General features: G+C 35.2%; 1 protein-coding gene and 2 long non-coding RNA genes across 3 annotated transcripts; all 3 read right to left on the bottom strand.

Moving 5' to 3' along the window:
• Positions 1 to 2,319: 2,319 nt before the first annotated feature.
• Positions 2,320 to 3,463, bottom strand: LOC101895498 (large ribosomal subunit protein uL6). The gene is made up of 3 exons (XM_005187513.4): positions 3,326 to 3,463; positions 2,770 to 3,020; positions 2,320 to 2,710 (listed from the first exon to the last, which is right to left on the bottom strand). Exons 2-3 carry the CDS (start codon positions 3,008 to 3,010, stop codon positions 2,379 to 2,381), a joined length of 573 nt encoding a protein of 190 aa, XP_005187570.2. The 5' UTR covers positions 3,011 to 3,020; positions 3,326 to 3,463; the 3' UTR covers positions 2,320 to 2,378.
• Positions 3,464 to 4,739: 1,276 nt separating this feature from the next.
• LOC131806446 (uncharacterized) lies at positions 4,740 to 6,046 on the bottom strand. The gene is made up of 3 exons (XR_009344041.1): positions 5,903 to 6,046; positions 5,065 to 5,597; positions 4,740 to 4,999 (listed from the first exon to the last, which is right to left on the bottom strand). It is a non-coding gene; the product is annotated as an uncharacterized LOC131806446 (long non-coding RNA).
• A 4,027-nt stretch (positions 6,047 to 10,073) lies between these two features.
• Positions 10,074 to 10,875, bottom strand: LOC131806454 (uncharacterized). The gene is made up of 2 exons (XR_009344043.1): positions 10,399 to 10,875; positions 10,074 to 10,333 (listed from the first exon to the last, which is right to left on the bottom strand). It is a non-coding gene; the product is annotated as an uncharacterized LOC131806454 (long non-coding RNA).
• Positions 10,876 to 20,603: the final 9,728 nt, after the last annotated feature.

Here is a 20,603-nt window from a genome sequence, read left to right as displayed (position 1 = left end):
TCTTGCAGTTCTGGAAAATTTGTTTATCCGTATTCAGGATTAAAATACCTACCTGTGATATAAATTTCATAATAATCCGAATAGCCCCTTAAATCAACTTGCTATTTTTTTTTTAATTGGAGAAATTGATTGCAGTTCTGAAACAGCCCAAATTAAGGTGTACTGAATAAGGTGTAATTGACAATATGATATGTCGAATCTCAGAATAATTTGGGTTACTCGGGTCTAGATGGTTTATTCCACCTCATTCTTCCAAAAAAGCAAAAAAAATTAAATAAAATGTCATGTTTGATCTTAAAATAGCTTCCTTTTGCAGTCCATCGATGCCAAGCAATTCTGAAAACGTGTTGCGATGAATGATATTTGACAGACTTATTGGTCCCGTTGGGACAAACTAAAATTATATGCTTAAAACATTCTTTCCCAAGTTTTTATTTAAAGTATACATGCGATTCTTATCCAGCTACATGCGATTCTTATCCAATAATGGGACAAATGGTTAAAGATGTTTTCTTATTCAGTCCTTTTTATTCGGAGACTTGTAAGTAGTTGTCAATATCCAAAACTTGGGAAAGAGGGAGCCAAACTATATTCAATTCATTAAGGTCTACCACTATATGACCGTTGCCATTTGGGTCTGAAGGCTGCTACTTACTTCGTTCCACAACGTTCAAAGTTCGTTCACGCATTCAACAATTTTATGGAATCAACTTTCCAATGAGCCCCGAAAAGATGTGATAAAGTCACGTAATATACTGCAACCTAGCAAAGAAAAAAGGATGTATTTCCATTTTTCTTTACTTTTGGCAATACGTTGGGTGAGATACTAAAGCTTACGCCTTAAATAGACGTAAATAAATGTTTCGTTATATATGGATCAGAAAATTCTTTGGCCCATCGTTGTACAAAACATTTGCTTGATTTACCATTGTTATTACATGACTATTAAAATTTAATTTTGGATCTATCAAAAGACTGAAGCTGGGAATACATAAAGCGGTTCTTCGGAAATGAACAAAGGAGCCTAGGGTCAAAATCGAACTAAGTCAACCTAAAACTCCTTTGTTCCTCTACGAAGAAGCCAGCCGATGACTTAAGCCAGCCAGATAAGCGCTTTATGTATTTCTAGCTTAATATCGACACATATTTTACCATAATATTCGTGTCTACGAATTCTTTTGACAGTTCTCTAATGTTTGAAAGGACGCTGTTGTAAATTTTATAACATTAACATAACATCCCATAGTCAGATTAAAAATATCTACATGTGAAAAAAAAAACTTCAGGCCGATGTGAACATAGCTTCCCATAATCCCGAGATTATGGGTTCCCAAATACATATTTTTCACTCTGCTATTTCTCACCCGATAAACGAATAAGAAACTTTGAAATACCACACGTAGTTCTTTTTATTCTCATTGCAGCAACAGAATTTAACGGGAACCATTTTTTTAAATTTAATGATTTTCTTCAAGTAGCGGGCTTTGACTGGAGCTAAAGATTTTATTCTCTGGGTATGTCCATTACAGTCTCTGCGGACCAAAGTTTATTTAATACTTTCGGCCGGGTCTTGGGATTTACTGCCATTGGCAATGTCCTACACTACGTATATTTTCAATTTTGTTTTCAATGATCGCTTTAGAAACAGCGAAATTAATAAAGGCACTTGTGGATATTTGGAATTCTATTTCTCGGAAAGTATAAATTTCTCCCAAAAAATGTACGCTGTTGTAATCAGGATAAGATCTACATGTGGTAGTATCTTTTCTCGTTTATAGGTTTAGAAACAGCTAAGTAAAAATAGGTATTTTTGTACCTTTGGAACCCAATATCTCGGAATGTATTGATTTCAAAACAAATTTCGGATTTTTCCGCCAGCTGGGCGTACACTAAATTAAAGCGTGATGGGTTTAATCAATTGGTCCGTGCGATCCGTGCAAATATATTTTGTATTTTGGGGAAAGGATTTAATTTACACCCAATTCAATGATGTATATGTATCCATCATTTTGCAGCTTTTGCTGAACACTTCATTCTGTTCATCCATATTTTCACATTTGCCTTTGGAAAAATAGTTTTTGAAAAAAAACCTACTTCACTTAGTTAAATTAATACCGTTGTTGGCTCCGTATCACTAACACAACTACAATACTAGAATATTATTTAATTTCACTAATATTTTCAGATGGACTGTAATTATCCGAATTAAATTGTGAGAAAATATTCGAGTAACCATACTCTCTTAATATTTTAAAATATATTATCTTTCAGACCTAACAAGTCCAATATTTTACGTTTCGTATTTGTAAATAACATAGGTTTTTAAAGTTTTTAACAGCTTATTTTATTTTTTTTTAAATAAAATAAGTGAAGCTTCTTTAAACTTCCTCCTTGACAACTGTTGTCTTTTCAGAGACGTACAAACCGTCCAAGAACTTACGGATATCCTTGTTCTTGACGGTGGTGGATTGTTGAATGAGGGCTGCAGATCCCGAAACTGCCTCAATATCATTACCTTCCACAATAAGTTCGTCTTTTTGGGCAGTCGAGTTGACGACAGTAACGCCTGGAGCCATTTGTACACGGCGGATGTATTTTTCTCCCAAGAAATTACGAATTTCAATGACAGTGTTGCCCTCGGATGTAACGCAGTTAATGGGGAAATGAGCGTACACAGCACGCATCTTATATTGGAAGCCGACAGTCACACCTGTAATGTTTTTTAATTACTATTGGGGCTTAATAAGAATGTATTCTGTTTATACATACCTTTGATCATGTTTTCAATATGACTGCAAACAGTACGTACTGCAGCCAATTCTTTTTTAGCTCCAAACCATTTTTCAACTTTAAGTGTACGTTTGTTTACCATGTACATATCCAAGGCCAAGTGCTTGAAGCTGCGTTTAAGAATACCTCTTGGGCCCGATATTGTAACAACGCGGGCCTTGACGGACGCCTTGATATTCTTGGGGATCTTAACGCACTGATTGGAGTTAATAGTCCTCATGTTGATAACACTGTAAGACAGGGAAATTTTGAAACAGATGAACCATTTCAAAGAAGACAGTTTAATTTGTAAAACTTGAAACTAAATGCAGGAAAATTGAAAACAGTATATCAGCTACGTAGCAGTAATTATACATTTTAGATCAGACAAATATCAAAATAAACAAATAATTAGGAATTAATTGTTACAAATATTGTACGCATTATACAACTTAACATGTGTATCACGAAATTTTCACATTTTCAAAACATTTAATTGACTATAGCCTCCGATTCAAAACAAGAAAATTTTTATTCTCAAAAAACACGAACTTACAGTTTTAGGACCGACCGGAAAAAGGCGGACAGAAAAAAGGTATTTTTTGACGTTTGTTTGAAGGTAGTTGCCACCCTGTGAATATAAATAATAGTGTTACCACACACGGATATGACATAACAAAAAGATAGATTCTGTGAAAACGTCCATTCTAGTAACCCAAAGTTTACACGAGCTAGTGTATTAGATACTAGCATGAGCAGGTAGGAGTCATAGTACAATAAGGAGGTGAACAGCTTTGCAAAACTACAGAAATACACCTCGAGGCCATACCCGCTTTCTGTCAAATTTGCATACAACATGTTTGTTTCATTTATTCGATAGTTTCCCTAATTTTCAAAATGAGTTAAATAGCGCAAAAAATTATTAAATGTCTTGATTTTCTTTCAAAAATGTGATCTAAAGAGTTTGATCTTTCAAATCCATGGCAAAACTGGCGAATAGCTTTAATGCGCGTTCCACAAAGTAAGTTTTTTCCAATCATTAATTCTGAAAATATTTTGTTTTTATTTTTCAAAACAATAAATACATACACAAAATTTTTGTTGTTGCAAAATGGCCAGGCTTTATCTCTTTATTGTTGTTTTCATAAAAAGCAATGTTTATTAGTGGAGAAAGATGGTAATGTTTACCAGTGGGTAAGGCAAGGAATACCTAGGTTTCGGAAAGAGCCACCAATCCTCATCGGTTCCCTTGTTTTTTGTCTGGGATATTCTCCCCAGAATTTATTTAAAAAAAGACTTCCATGACAAAAAACATTTTTTACATAAATGACGAGATCGTAAAACTCAATAGAAAAGGAACCAAAGAATTAAATAAAACTAAAATTATTTTGGAAAGTTTTCTAAATGGGGCTGTTGAAAAATGGGGCTAACACCATTAAAATACAGAACATCGGAATGTTTTGTTATATGGGCGCAATAGGAAAAAGTGGACCTTTATAGACAATGATCTGTAGGAAGGTCGACCCGTTACAAACTGTTAATTGCAAATTTCGAATAATTTTGTAGAAGAATGTGACTAAAATCATAAAAATACTGAATATCGGGAGATACCGATATATCTCATTTTCAATACCAACCATCCTATACACACAAAATTTCCAAGCTCTTTGTTAAATAATGTGGACTGTATCATGATTACAACAGGCAAACAGACTGACACAGCGACTTAGAATTGTATGCTGATCATAAATATATATACTTTATGTGGAATTAAATTAAGTTTGGACGCTGAATACAATCGATTTTATTATTTTTTTATTTGCCTGGTTTAAATTTGCGCATGTTTGTGTTCTTTTCAATCATATTAAATACGTTAAGAAAATATTAAAATCCAGTTGCAATCAAAATGCGTATTACAACGTATGAAGGGACAAAAATTACAGTTTTAGCGAAATAAGTCTACAGTGAAATAAAGAACATAATTTTGAAAAGACTTGTACACCTTTCATTTAATTTTCTAATAATAATAAATGTAACAAGTTATTTTGTTTATTTGATAAACAACTTTCTGCATTTGTTGATAGTAATTCTGACATTACAATCCAAACAGGTAGGCCTCTTTGCTTGCAAAATTTTCCAACTCATCGTACCGTGCATTAAACTACGGTCACCTAGACAGCGAGAATTTAATGCCACAATCTCCAGGTTACAGCAGCAGAAGTGATCAAGTCTGATGGTTAAAGAAAAATATAAATATATAAAAATAATATTCTGATGTTGGATCGAATGTTTCACCATAAGTGTTGGGTATAAGTTTTGCTGGGGAGAGTAAGTCGTTTGAATTCGTGGAGTGACTGGAAGAACATGCCGAGATGTTCGTAAAAATGATGCCTGAGGTTCTCCACGGATGGGCATTAATGTGGTTCCGCAATAATCGCAAGCCATGGCAATCTTGGGAGGCATTCCGAAAAGATCTTTTAAAGTTCTTCCTCCCTCCGCAATTCATGGAAAACTTAGAAGACGACATACGCCAAAGGAAGCAGAAGCCTCGGGCGTTATTTAAGGACTACATGTCGTCCATGCAAGACTTGATGAGGCATACCGATTACACGGAGGAACAGAGAGTGGAGCGAATTTAATAGAATGCCCTACCTGAGTATATGTGGTACATCAGGCGGAAGTATTTTTCCAAGGCCAAGTGCTTGAAGCTGCGTTTAAGAATACCTCTTGGGCCCGATATTGTAACAACGCGGGCCTTGACGGACGCCTTGATATTCTTGGGGATCTTAACGCACTGATTGGAGTTAATAGTCCTCATGTTGATAACACTGTAAGACAGGGAAATTTTGAAACAGATGAACCATTTCAAAGAAGACAGTTTAATTTGTAAAACTTGAAACTAAATGCAGGAAAATTGAAAACAGTATATCAGCTACGTAGCAGTAATTATACATTTTAGATCAGACAAATATCAAAATAAACAAATAATTAGGAATTAATTGTTACAAATATTGTACGCATTATACAACTTAACATGTGTATCACGAAATTTTCACATTTTCAAAACATTTAATTGACTATAGCCTCCGATTCAAAACAAGAAAATTTTTATTCTCAAAAAACACGAACTTACAGTTTTAGGACCGACCGGAAAAAGGCGGACAGAAAAAAGGTATTTTTTGACGTTTGTTTGAAGGTAGTTGCCACCCTGTGAATATAAATAATAGTGTTACCACACACGGATATGACATAACAAAAAGATAGATTCTGTGAAAACGTCCATTCTAGTAACCCAAAGTTTACACGAGCTAGTGTATTAGATACTAGCATGAGCAGGTAGGAGTCATAGTACAATAAGGAGGTGAACAGCTTTGCAAAACTACAGAAATACACCTCGAGGCCATACCCGCTTTCTGTCAAATTTGCATACAACATGTTTGTTTCATTTATTCGATAGTTTCCCTAATTTTCAAAATGAGTTAAATAGCGCAAAAAATTATTAAATGTCTTGATTTTCTTTCAAAAATGTGATCTAAAGAGTTTGATCTTTCAAATCCATGGCAAAACTGGCGAATAGCTTTAATGCGCGTTCCACAAAGTAAGTTTTTTCCAATCATTAATTCTGAAAATATTTTGTTTTTATTTTTCAAAACAATAAATACATACACAAAATTGGAAGAAGTTAGAAAAAAAATTAATCAGCTGGTAGCTCTACCTTACCTTTTTATTGTACCGTGGTAGAAGTCACATCGACGCAGTTGTTGAACTTTCAAATCAATTTTGCATTTGACATTTTTTAATGAAAAATTATTCAAATTTATAAAAATTGTTAATAACTGCATATTATAACAATCTCCGATTGGCTTCGTGTAGAAAAACATATATAAATCTACAACATTTTTGACATATCAATGTCTATCTACCTGTATTCTTCTACCATGAACAGGAGTACATGGTAGAAGAATACAGGTATATGCATTAAAATTTGGAAACATTGATATGTCAAAATTTTTAAAATGTTTTGTCAAAAATAAGTAAATTTTTATATGTTTTCTTATACGACGCATATTGGATGCATTTTTAAACAATTTTGCAAATTTCAATAATTTTTCATTCAACATTATCAATTCCAAGATCGGTTTGACAGTTCATTGTCCCAGCAGCTGTGTGGATGCCACTACCTGTATTCTTCTACCATGCATGAGCATTTTCTTATGAAAGGCGGATGTCTTAGGTTCTCGCAAATCGCAAATATAATTATTTTTAAGTTATTATTTAATGTTTTTTTACATAACAATGTTTAACGTTTGACGTATCACCTCTATTCTTCTACCGTACCGTCAGCTGTTACGATGTGAGCAGCTAATGTATTTGTATTGGCTATACGATTTTCTTTATTTATTCAACATAAAATCTACACGATTTACAAAATACTACTTCGCAACCGAATATACACTTATGCAATGTTCCGTATTTTTTAATGGAAATCGAGCTTAAAACTAAGTTCAGACAATTTTAGTAAAATTAAGAAGATAAAGTCATTTCAATTAAACATTCCCATCTCTGTATTTTACCTTGTCAAATTTCACTGTTTAAAGACAATGTTTCCATCTCTGATATGTGTACTTACAATGAATTTACCTTTACTCGTTTTGCAACTTTTCCATATTGTAAAGGTAAATTGGATATCGTAGATAAATTTTTTGCATGCTTGCAGTTTTATAATAGAACAATAATAATGAAAACCTGATAATGTGCATTTTGTCCTTTTACTATTCCAAAGTAAGAGATAACCAAACTGGACTATAAGGAAGAGAAATTAAGGCAAAGTCACGCAATCATATGTTTACAATTTTTTCAAAATTATTCGTTTGACACCATCTCATTGTCAAAATATATATTTATAAATTCATTGTAAGTCCACAAATCAGAGATGGAAACCTTGTCTTTTTGCTCATTTAAAATAAATGTTTTTTTTTTTCAGAGATATGACAAGCTTTTTTTAAATGTAACTAGTAGTCACTACATTTTTTTCAAAAATGCATCTTTATTTTAGTTAAAAATAAACAGATCGAATTTGAATTTAATTTCATGAATTAAATCTTCAATTCAGTTCTTTAATATAAAAACACTATCTGCGTTATATATATTTTTAATTGAATACATTTTGCTGTTATTGTCATTTTATCAGTATAAAATATGCAACATTAATTTAGTAAATTTTACGTTAAAAGGTGATTGGAAGGAAGTCTGACCTGTTGCTTATCGGACAGTTCATATTTAAATGAAATTTGTAATAACGAAAACAATTTATTCATCCTACAGCATCATGTTTTTATCTATCGTAAAAATGTAATATCCGGCCTTATAGTTGCTCTCATGGCAGAAGAATTTAGGTAGATGCATCAACGCTTGGGAACATTGATATGTCAGAAGTTTTGAAATGTTTTTCAAAAATAAGTAGAATTTTATATTTTTTCTTATACGACGACAATCGGAGATTGTTATGATATTATTTTTTCAACAATTTTTTACGAATTTACATAACATTTCATTCAAAATTTTCAATTTCAAAATTAGTTTGACAGTTTATTGTCCCAACGGCTGTGTCAATGCGACCACCTGTATTCTTCTACCATTGTTGCTCTGTTCCAAAAGTGCTTTTTACTACGGTAAAAGCTTTATCAAACAATATTTTATTTGTGTGTAGAGTCAGATTTTGCATATGTAGATGTTGCCACATAGTATGATACATGGAGGACAAGTATTAATGGATTAGGGAATAACGTGGCCCAATTATAAGCTCGACCAGCAGGCAAATTCTCAAAAAATACAGTTTTTTTTTTGTTTTAGCAAAAGTTAATACATCGAAAGATATGGGCACTTAAAGATTCATAAGTACTAATTTGAAAACCGAAATACAGCACGAATATCATTGTGATGTGCTAAATTTACTGGTGACAACGATGCACAAGAAAATTTCTCTTTAAGAAGCTGATGGTTTTGTAATAAAATGGCCAAACAAAATCTTCACCCACTCGCGATTATAAAAATGTATACTTTTTGGGGAGGTGCCAGGGGAGGAGGGACCATGGTAGAAGAATACAGGTAGATGGATCAACGCTTGGGAACGTCGATGTGTCAAAATTTTTTAGATTTTGCTTGTATATGTTTTCCTATTGGACGCCAATTGGAGGTTGTTACGAAATTTGAATAATTTTTCATTTAAAAATGCCAATTTTAAAATTGGTTTGACAGTTCACTGTCCCAGCAGCTGTGTCGATGCGACTACCTGTATTCTTATACCATGGGAGGGACCATATTTCTATTTTCTCTGCAGGTCAAAGTTTGGCAAAATTTTAGAAGTTACCATAGCCTGTGAGTATTGAGACGACATTGTCCATCTACGAACAAAAATAAAAGAAAACATTTTTGTTGTTGCAAAATGGCCAGGCTTTATCTCTTTATTGTTGTTTTCATAAAAAGCAATGTTTATTAGTGGAGAAAGATGGTAATGTTTACCAGTGGGTAAGGCAAGGAATACCTAGGTTTCGGAAAGAGCCACCAATCCTCATCGGTTCCCTTGTTTTTTGTCTGGGATATTCTCCCCAGAATTTATTTAAAAAAAGACTTCCATGACAAAAAACATTTTTTACATAAATGACGAGATCGTAAAACTCAATAGAAAAGGAACCAAAGAATTAAATAAAACTAAAATTATTTTGGAAAGTTTTCTAAATGGGGCTGTTGAAAAATGGGGCTAACACCATTAAAATACAGAACATCGGAATGTTTTGTTATATGGGCGCAATAGGAAAAAGTGGACCTTTATAGACAATGATCTGTAGGAAGGTCGACCCGTTACAAACTGTTAATTGCAAATTTCGAATAATTTTGTAGAAGAATGTGACTAAAATCATAAAAATACTGAATATCGGGAGATACCGATATATCTCATTTTCAATACCAACCATCCTATACACACAAAATTTCCAAGCTCTTTGTTAAATAATGTGGACTGTATCATGATTACAACAGGCAAACAGACTGACACAGCGACTTAGAATTGTATGCTGATCATAAATATATATACTTTATGTGGAATTAAATTAAGTTTGGACGCTGAATACAATCGATTTTATTATTTTTTTATTTGCCTGGTTTAAATTTGCGCATGTTTGTGTTCTTTTCAATCATATTAAATACGTTAAGAAAATATTAAAATCCAGTTGCAATCAAAATGCGTATTACAACGTATGAAGGGACAAAAATTACAGTTTTAGCGAAATAAGTCTACAGTGAAATAAAGAACATAATTTTGAAAAGACTTGTACACCTTTCATTTAATTTTCTAATAATAATAAATGTAACAAGTTATTTTGTTTATTTGATAAACAACTTTCTGCATTTGTTGATAGTAATTCTGACATTACAATCCAAACAGGTAGGCCTCTTTGCTTGCAAAATTTTCCAACTCATCGTACCGTGCATTAAACTACGGTCACCTAGACAGCGAGAATTTAATGCCACAATCTCCAGGTTACAGCAGCAGAAGTGATCAAGTCTGATGGTTAAAGAAAAATATAAATATATAAAAATAATATTCTGATGTTGGATCGAATGTTTCACCATAAGTGTTGGGTATAAGTTTTGCTGGGGAGAGTAAGTCGTTTGAATTCGTGGAGTGACTGGAAGAACATGCCGAGATGTTCGTAAAAATGATGCCTGAGGTTCTCCACGGATGGGCATTAATGTGGTTCCGCAATAATCGCAAGCCATGGCAATCTTGGGAGGCATTCCGAAAAGATCTTTTAAAGTTCTTCCTCCCTCCGCAATTCATGGAAAACTTAGAAGACGACATACGCCAAAGGAAGCAGAAGCCTCGGGCGTTATTTAAGGACTACATGTCGTCCATGCAAGACTTGATGAGGCATACCGATTACACGGAGGAACAGAGAGTGGAGCGAATTTAATAGAATGCCCTACCTGAGTATATGTGGTACATCAGGCGGAAGTATTTTTCCGATTTGGCGGGCCTCCTGAAGATGGCGGAAGATCTCGAAGATATACCATCCATACCAAGTACTGCCAGAGACCACCACAGACACATCGAGCATGTAAAACTAAGAAAGGACCCAGAAAGAGCTTACAACCCCGCCACTGTCTGCCATCGATGTGGTCAAGAGGGACACGTCGCAGCCAGTTGACGTAATCAACAGATTACGGAAAGTGGTTAGGACAATAGAGTGTTGCCGAAAACGTTTGGGAAACGAGCGTCGAGCCTGCATGGACCTAGGGAATGTGGGTTCAATGACGGTTCCCCCTACAACCGAAGCACAGCCCTTTATTTCGCGGACTCACGTCTAATTGCCAAGATTTTAATAAAGAATGACTTGTATTCGGCCACTGTCGACACCGGAGCAACCAGAAGTTCTGAAAGCGAGAAAATGGCGCAGATAATTGATCTCAATACATTGAAGAGCGTGTCAGGAACCACAATCAGGCTAGCAGACGGGTCCCAGCGAGAAATACAGTAAATAATGACTACAGAGGTATGCTTTGGTAAGAGCCGACAAAAAATTGGATTCTTTGTGATGTCAGATGCCAGTGAAGACATAATTCTTGGATTCTTGGATCCGGGCGGAGCTGTGATATACTCTTAAAGCAAATCAACGTGCAGGTACACACTCAGCGAAAAATCTGCATCTCGCGGTGACATCGACTAGCAACATAAGCCCGGTGCTTTACAGTCAGAGATTCCAAGGCAACAACATGACAGAAAAAACGGCACAAAGGGTTCCAAAAGCGGAACCAGTACCAAAGACAACATGCATTTCGGCGAACGACAAATATCGCACAGCTCCGAAGCTTAGGAAACAAGTCCTTAACGCACCATCCAAAAATCCGCGACCCGCGATCTCGCCGAAGTCAGTCCAGAGAACGAAGCCAAACAATTACTCAATTACTTCAATGAGGAACCCATCCGTTGCCTTCCATCGCAACGCAGCTACGAAGACTCCAGGTAGTATCACAGTACTTATGAAAACTTTTAAAGAGGAAACCTCCAGACCCCCCGAAGAACTAAGAAGTGTTGCGGCTATACCTGCGAGATTGGAGTATGACGTTAACTTCCTTTGCGAAATAAGACTCCCCGCGGAGAGTAATATAAGCGAGTAGTTACCGTCGAAAGCTGTAAACTCCGAATATTGGTAGGACGCAAGGGTCACGTAGTTGTCATACCTAGAAATTAAAGAACCCCACCCAGGAAAGGAGAAAGTGTGACGGCAAAAATCCTTCGTAATTTTTGCCTACACAAAACGCTATGAGAAATTTTCCAGCCAATTATCACAACAACAGACAGCATCACTCATCACCATGATTGGCGGTGATGAGCATATGTGATGTTGTTGTGATAACTAAATTTTGTAAACAAGTTCCCGTTACTCCACTGCGATCACGTGGTGGGGCCGGGTATAAAAGGGCAGTCGATGGCAGAATAGGGACAGTCAGTGCCAGACCGTAAACGTGACAACACCAGCTTCGATCCTTGTAGCGAAAGATCTCTTGCAGCCGTATCCCTGAATATCCTGTAGCCTGCTTGAGTACTTATCCAGGTCTCTCGCATAGAATCCATCTTGAATCCTGAACACCCTGTTCCTGTATCCTTGTCCCGTTCCTTGAGTACTTATCTAGGTCTCGAGTGGAAGAACCCCCAATCCCGACCCGAAGACGAGTAGGATAGATGTTTAAATCTATAGTTTATATATAGTTCAAGTTCCACTTCAAATAAAAATATAATATAAAAAAGTAAACCACTGTCTTTTTCTTTCTCAATAAATAAAATATCTGTCGACGATCTATACTGGCCCAGGGGGAGAAATCCTGTCGTTACAATGTTAGTAAAGTTCAATTTCATAGCAAGCTACCTCGGATCTCTTGTGTTTATTGCCGAACCCAGGAATAATAATACTTATGGATATTTACATGATAAAATAATAATATTAGAATGAAAAGATGTAGGTAACCAGGGGCTCAATTCTCGTTCTAGGGACATGTGAAATAAATATATAATGTCATATGAAAAAAATTATAACATAATATATTTCATTTCATGATTCCGAAGAACAAGAATCCAGTCCTAGAGAAGGGAACATATTTACCAAAATTTACACATAAATAAAATTTAATATTTAGAGGCCATATCAACGCTTGCAGGACAATATAAACACAATTAATAGATATTCAATTTATATACAAAAATGCAGTGTGATATAAATGGAATCTTTTAAATACTGCCCGAAAGAATTACCCACAAGATATTAAAACAAGACATCGACAAGTTTTCACGCGGGTACTGGTATCAATTAAATTTGAAAATATAGGTTTTGGATGAGTTGTTCCCACTTCATTGGTACCGGTGTGTTGATTTTGAAAAGATCTACAGCGACAAAGGGAATTTGTAGAGCGAGAAAAAGAAAGAAAAAAAGGAGACACCTGGAGAAGTTGAACAACGTTGCAGGCTGGGAGCATGGTGGAATCAAGAAGTTATCTCTGTGCAATCATAGATGTTAAGTTTGCACAATAAAACCTCGGGGAATAAGTGTCGGCGAAGGCCGACGATTAGATGTGATACAAACAAAAAGCCAGCTGTTTAAACGAGACGAATGGTTTCGCTGTAGAATTAATTCTCGATCCGGCTCGAGCGACCAAATGTTTAAGTGGGAAGAGAAAGACAACCGAATGGTTTGGCTGTTGATTCAATTCGAATTTTTATTTAAAGATACTTTTCTTAAGTGCTACAAAAACTATTCTAACTTAACCTAATCGCAGCCACACAATTATTCATATCTATTTTTAGATTTAATAGGGAACATTACATGGCTGTCTGTCTCTTCATTCAAGTGGTCTTGGCTATCCACTGTACGCATCGATACTGTGAGTGTGGGTCATGACCTTTATTATCTTACACATTATCGTATGCGACAGCTCACAAGATCACTGAATTCTACATATGTGATGTTTTATCGCTGGGGACTGATCATTTTCAAATATTTATTTTTATTTATTAGATTTTCCCAGCGCCTCACCCACACTCAAAAGTATGTACAAAGTATTTTGTACATTCTCCCGGGCGGCGTAAATGCGTATATTTTATTGGACTGAATTAGTATTTAAAATGGATCATGAAGAAGATTATATAAAAATATACAGATATTTAAACTTAAAAATAAAACTTTAACTAATAATTATAATATATTATTTGGATGCAAGTGCTTACAGGAAAGACTTCTCTATCCAGCTTCTTCCAACGCTACCGTCACCTTTATCAGCCGGTTTCATCTTCCAAGTCATAGAATTCCTTGTTGAAGTATAATTTAGTAGTTGCTGGCTGCTATAATTCAAAGTGCACTTTTTTAGGGCATCCGAGTTTAGCTCGTTGATGATGTATTTTACACGCGGTTTTTCAATGAGGATTCCCGGGGTTTGTCATTGTTACCTTGCTGTGGAACCGAAGTTGGTTTCGCTGTGTAATAATCCTTTTTTCACTTTGCCTCGCTTATCTTCTCCGAAGTTTTCTGATCCTTCTGAATTATCACATCTCTCTTAGATGGTTTGTGGCAATTGGGATCCACTCCAAAAATGTTTTCGAATTCTTGCAGCGATGCATCGATATACGCTGGCTTACTTTCTTTGTCATGTGATGCTTCGAGTTTTGCCACCTTGACTTCCAATTTTCTATTTTGCTGTTCCAGATCTTGTAGTTGCTTTTTCAGGTCATGTCGTTGCTTGTCAGACTCTTCTCTAATGGTCAGTAGTACATTGTCAAATTTATCGACCAAGGACTGCAACAAATCTTGAAGCCTCATTTTGGTATCATTCGCTTCTTTCAGGTCATTTTCTAATAGGTTTATTCTAGTAGTTGATTTGGTCAATTGGGATGTCATGCTACGGCTTTCCTCTTCCTTAGCTTTATCGTTGTTGCCCATATTTTCCCCTTTTCCTCCAAGTGAGGATTTGCCGGCGGGAACATGTACATTTCCTCAAAATCTTGAGCGGCCACATAAACGCACCAGTCACATTCGTAATCATGTGAATAAAACAGCCAATATCTTCGGGCCATCTCGAGAGTCTCCCGGTCACGATTATACCTTTCATCTTCTCTGTTGTCATCCAAAGGGCATTTTATATCACCCTTTGCCTCTTTTCCACAGCTTGTTGTCTGTGAGGGCCTATGCTTTGTTGTCGGGCCAAAGTTGGGAAATACAATCTTCGCACAATCCTCAGCCTCCATTGCTACTTCCTCCGGACTAAGGAAATAGAACTCACATTCGAGGCTCCAGCCATCTGGTGGTTTTAAACTCTCCTCAATTTCAGCAGGATTTCCAACCCACTTACGGCCTCGTGTTCTCGTGGCCAACAGTTTACTCCCTAACTCGAGGGATTTATCTACTGCTACAGAACATTCCTGGATTCTCTGGGGAATGTCCTTCTTAAAACTTTTTAGCTTTTGAACGTAATAGGCGTTTTCTATCAGAATTTTGTAGCGATTCACACTGTGAATATTTTTAAATTGGCTTACCGATGCCAATGTTGTGCAGAAATAATCTGTCAAAACTAAAAAACTTGCTTCTTTATCCATTATTCCGAATTCCTTTTGAATTTTAGCATTGGACAATTTGATGTCCTCTTTTCAGTTTGTTTTATTTTTTACTTGTCCCCTTTTAGTTTTTTGTGTATATTTTTTTGCTTTTGCCCCTGTTGTTTTTGTTTGTTTGCCCCTATGGCTTTTTTATTAAAATGCCTCAGTGGACTTTGTTTTTTGTAGAAATGCTCCTATTTTTCTGAAGAATAGCTACATACACTTGTAGAGAGTCTCATACCACTGGTGGGAGAAAACTCCTGCAATTTTCTTTTTTGTGGTCGCTAGCTCTTTTCACTTTATAAAAAAGTGAAGGCTCGATTGACCAAATGTAAATTGAAAAGAGACGCACGACCTTATGGTTTGGCTGTTGATTCAATTCTAATTTTTATTTAAATATACTTTTCTTAAATGCTACAAAAACTATTCTAACTTAACCTAATCGCAGCCACACAATTATTCATATCTACTGTTAGATTTAATAGGGAACATTACTGCCTGTCTCTTCACTCAAGTCGTCTTGGATATCCACTGCACGCATCGATACTGTGTGTGTGGGTCAGGATCTTTATTATCTTACACATTATCGTATGCGACAGCGCACAAGATCACTGAATTCTACACATGTGATGTTTTATCGCAGCTGGGATACGGATCATTTTCAAATATCAGGTTAAGGTATGGAAACAAAATTATCTTTAAATTAGAACAACGACGTGTACTAGAGTTTACAATAAAGCACAGGTGATATCAAGCAACTGAATGATTGCTGCATGACAAATCAATCATATGTGAGTATATGAAATCTGTCTCTCGTACTACAACAGGGTATAGTAATTAGGAGTAGACAGAATTTAACGGATATAAGCTTTTAAATAAAATAATCGAATTTTAAGTAGTCATCATTTGACTCGAATTGCTCACGATAGAGCTATCTCTACGCAAAAGAGTGCGATGTCTCTGATTGAACTTTCGACAATAATAACTGCTACCATTTTTGAATTAGTGTCCCTTACATAAACTATGCCTTTTCCCCAATTTAAATCTTTCCACCAGTGTACAATTTACGAATCGAGAACAAGCACGTAATCTATGATGCTTCTCCGAGAAAGGAACGCAGCTAGAATTATGAGACAAACGTTAGGAGGAGTCATTATATTTCAGACAGTGAGATACTCGAGAGGACACTTGATTGCGGTTCAAATTTACAAACACAGAAGAGTATCAATTCTCTCTTTCAATAATGCATCTAATTCTTTCCAAACTGAACGAGACGCTTTAGTTTTCACATTTTGCTCCCATAAAGCGTGAGTAAATACCACGAGCAGATCCCCTCACATCGAAAATTGCTATTGCCGAAAGACAGATATTTATCCCGCGTTGTATCGAATTAAGTCCCGAACTAAATTCCTGCTTCAACAAAGTAAGATCGAACAATGACTTCGAATTCCGGCTGCTTCTTAATCTTAGCAATAAATCAATAACTTAATAAAATAATGGTTACGAAAACACTGACATATCAAAGTTTTTCGGCAGTGGACGTGAGCTTCCAAATTTAAAACGAATACGTTTGAATACGAATGGTTCTAGTCGTGGCACAATTAATTTTTACTCAAACAATATGTTTACAGTTTTTCACAGTTTCAACATTGAAAACACCGCATTGTCAAAAAGTATATTCATAAGAACATTAAGTAAACAAAAATCAGAGATGGTAACTCGGCAGACTTTTTCACATCTTCATCAATTAGTGCCCAATAAGAATTGAGACAACTGCCGATATTAGCGAATGTTTAGTGCATTTCTTTGAACGCTACTCAGACCTGCCAAATAGACCTTTTGATCAAGAGGCTCTCTCTTGCAGCAGTGGACTCTAGATCGTGTATGTCCTTCCTGACACGTTAGGGTGGGGCATCCAAGCAGTTATTGCGATGATAGCATGTTGTTATGCTGACGTATGGGAAGAACCTAGATGGTCCATTGGTGCCAGGAGGTGACCTTGTCACAGCTCTCAGGCCAGCATTCTGACAGGTTTGGATATCCTTCCACTGCGTAGCACTTGCATTCGTAGACCGTCGCATTGTAAGGGGTTAACATAGACTTTTTCGCGATTGCAACTAAATTTCCCTTGACCTGCATATTTAAATCTGTTCTCATCTTTGCCGACAATGTGGTAAAAAATGTGGCTTTTGGCTTAGTGATGGAAATTTTTATTTTCCTCGCGTACGATACATATAGATATACGATACATATAGTTGATTATCCAACGTTTCAAACTTGGGCGAAAGGTAGTTTTCTCAACATGCTCAAACAGTGTGCTATTTGGAATCTCTATCTATAGTGTACAATTGGAGGCTTACATAAAACCTGAAATCGTGGCGGCTTATGTTATCATAAGCTATGTGCATCGATGAATTTGGTCGTCCAGGCTCCGATTTTCAGAATTGTAATTGGGGCATTCACGTTATTTATACAGAATTTATAGTTAGTTACTAGTTTATCAATTTATTGGTCCGCTTCAGAAAATTACATCAAAACGAAAGTGTTTGACATTAAAAGAAAAAGTGGAAATTATTGATACAACACAGTAAATTAAATTAAAAAATTAGTTTATTAACAAGTACAAAAACAGCTAAGTTCGGCCGGGCAGAACTTTTAATATCCTCCAACATTTGAAGGAACTTGAAAAATTTAAATAACTTCCGGAAACTTAAATGAAAACTGTTATATTGGACAATACAAGGACGTGGACCTGCTTACGATTTTTTTCATTATTTAACGGACTTATTTCAAATTTTGTATTTGAAGTTCGTAATGTGTGCTACCGCCTAGGACAGAAATTTTTGTATTCAGATCCATATTTGAAATTCGTAATGGGACTATAGCCTATGACAAAAATTTCTAAGCCACATCTTCGTATAGTTAGGTAGTTTTCGGAATTTTTTTGATATTTCTTAAGTTCCCTCCAAATGTTGGAGGATATTAAAAGTACGGTCCGGTCGAACTTTGCTGTATTTTTTAATTGTTTGTTGTACCAACGTTCATTTTTCCATATATCTCATTGTTGTTTCCCTCGCACTCTATAAAGTTGTGTTTATCTTCGATGTTTATTTTGTTTTTTAGTGTCGCTGAACATTTTTGGAGTGTTTTTCGTTTTTTGCGCTTGTCGTATGTTTGGTTTTAGGAACTTTTCCGATATGTGTAATATGTAAATCATCGACTTGTATGTTCAACCCTCATTTTTCTGCTTTGGTCTTGTGCGTCTATTTTCAATGAAGTTGTTGTTCTTGTTTTAGCTTTGGAATTTTTCGTCAATTATATTTAATACTCTGCGACCAAAATTTTTGGCAGTGTTAATTTTTATTTGTTTCAGATGCTTTGTATAGAAATTTATGTTTCTACCGGAAGCTGTCGGTTTTTGGTACCAATCAAATTCTATTTTCTCACTCTTCCTACCAACGATTGTGTCCGAATAGGGAATGCTTCCATGTAATTCTTCTTCCATCGTAAATTTGATATTGTCATTAAAGCTTCTTAACGTTGTCAGCGTCTTGCACTTGTTTCAGAAATAACAAGAAGATCGTCGACATACTTCGTCACAATCGTCAGTTTTGTTGTAAATTTTTCCAAACACGTGTCAAGAAGTTTCTCCATAACCAAATCTGCTACGAACCCATTGGCAGTCCTTTCTTTCTTTGTACACTTTGTCGTCATAATTGAAATAGCTGTTGTCCTTAATGCAGAAAGTAAGAATACTGAAAAATAAGCTATTTGTCATATTTGTGTGTTCTTTTATTTCGTCCCATGTTTCTTCTATTAAACGTATGCCTAAATCTACAGGAATACTAGGATACAGGGAAACAGCATCAAAGGAAACCATTCTTTCCATTTTTCTGATGGTAACATGCTGTAGTTTGTCCTTATAAGCTATAAAGTCTATGACGTTGTATCCATGGCATAATTACAGAAGGTAGAACAAAGCAACCCCCTAGATACATTTTTTTCTTTTGGTGCCCCTATTCGGTCAAAACATATACACATTTTGTGTATGTGTGTGTATTGTTTTGAATAAAAATTACAATAATTTGAAATAATTTTTTGAAATTTAGTTGCAAAATAAATGCTAATTTTCGACGTGAATGGGTATCAAATTGTATAATTTTGTGATATAAAATGTATTGTCCTACTATTTTTAGATTCAAACCCCCGAAATTCCATTCTTGTTTCGCGGGTTTTCCCAATATAAGGATTTTGGTAAAAAAATTAAAAATAAACGAAACCAACTGTTGCATATTCAATTTTTTAACACTATAAGACTCCAGCATAAAGTTGCTTTTTTCTTGTTTCTTTGAAGTTGAGCAGCTTTTCTTATTGAGCCACGTTTGTAACTAGAATTGCTGTTAAGATTTTTCAAAATGTTGACGATATTTCTACAGAGTTTAATCGATAGAGAATTGACTGAAGAGCAATTTGGACGCAGAGGGTAATCTTCTTTGTGGATTTTAGGAAGTCTAGGAGCTGTACCACATCAGTTCTGAGTCTTTTATTTTCTAAAACTGAATAAAGTTGTTTTTAAACAGTTCATCCATCAGTTCATTATTTCGTTTGATCAAATGTGTTGTAGTCATTTATTATGTTATTCATCCTGTAGTCATTTTTGTTCATTGCATTTTATTTGCGGCAATTGTTGGTTGTTGCATTAAAATATTAAAAATATATAACAATTCGCTGGAATTAATTTTTTTGAAGAACTTTGAAAAAAATTATTTTCGAGAAATTATTTATCAAACGAGTGTTTATAAAATATTTTTTGATTCAGAAAGATATTTATTAATCGTTTTTTTTTAAATCTGCGAGATTTTTTTGATTGATTTAATTTTTTTTTTCATTTGGCTTCAAATCTTATTGGGTGAAAACGCAGCTTTTTAATTTTTTTGACTCGTGCAAGCAACTTCTGTTTTTTTTATTTTCACAAATAAATCGCCGATAAATTTAGTACTCTGAATCCAAAGTACATATTTTTTGACATTCCATTTTTTATTCTTTTCAAGTTTTTCTGGGGACTTTCTTAAGTTTTTGTTGCAAAATTTGTTATAAAGTCACACATCACAGCCAAAATTATACATGATAAATTTTCGTCTTGTGTTAATGACCTGCTGGATTATACATCCATTTTATGCATCCTGCAGCACTC

This window comes from Musca domestica, unplaced genomic scaffold (genome assembly GCF_030504385.1).
Source record: "Musca domestica strain aabys unplaced genomic scaffold, Musca_domestica.polishedcontigs.V.1.1 11, whole genome shotgun sequence".
In the NCBI taxonomy this organism is placed as follows: Eukaryota; Metazoa; Arthropoda; class Insecta; order Diptera; family Muscidae; genus Musca; species Musca domestica.
This window is presented reverse-complemented; position numbering and strand designations above follow the sequence as displayed.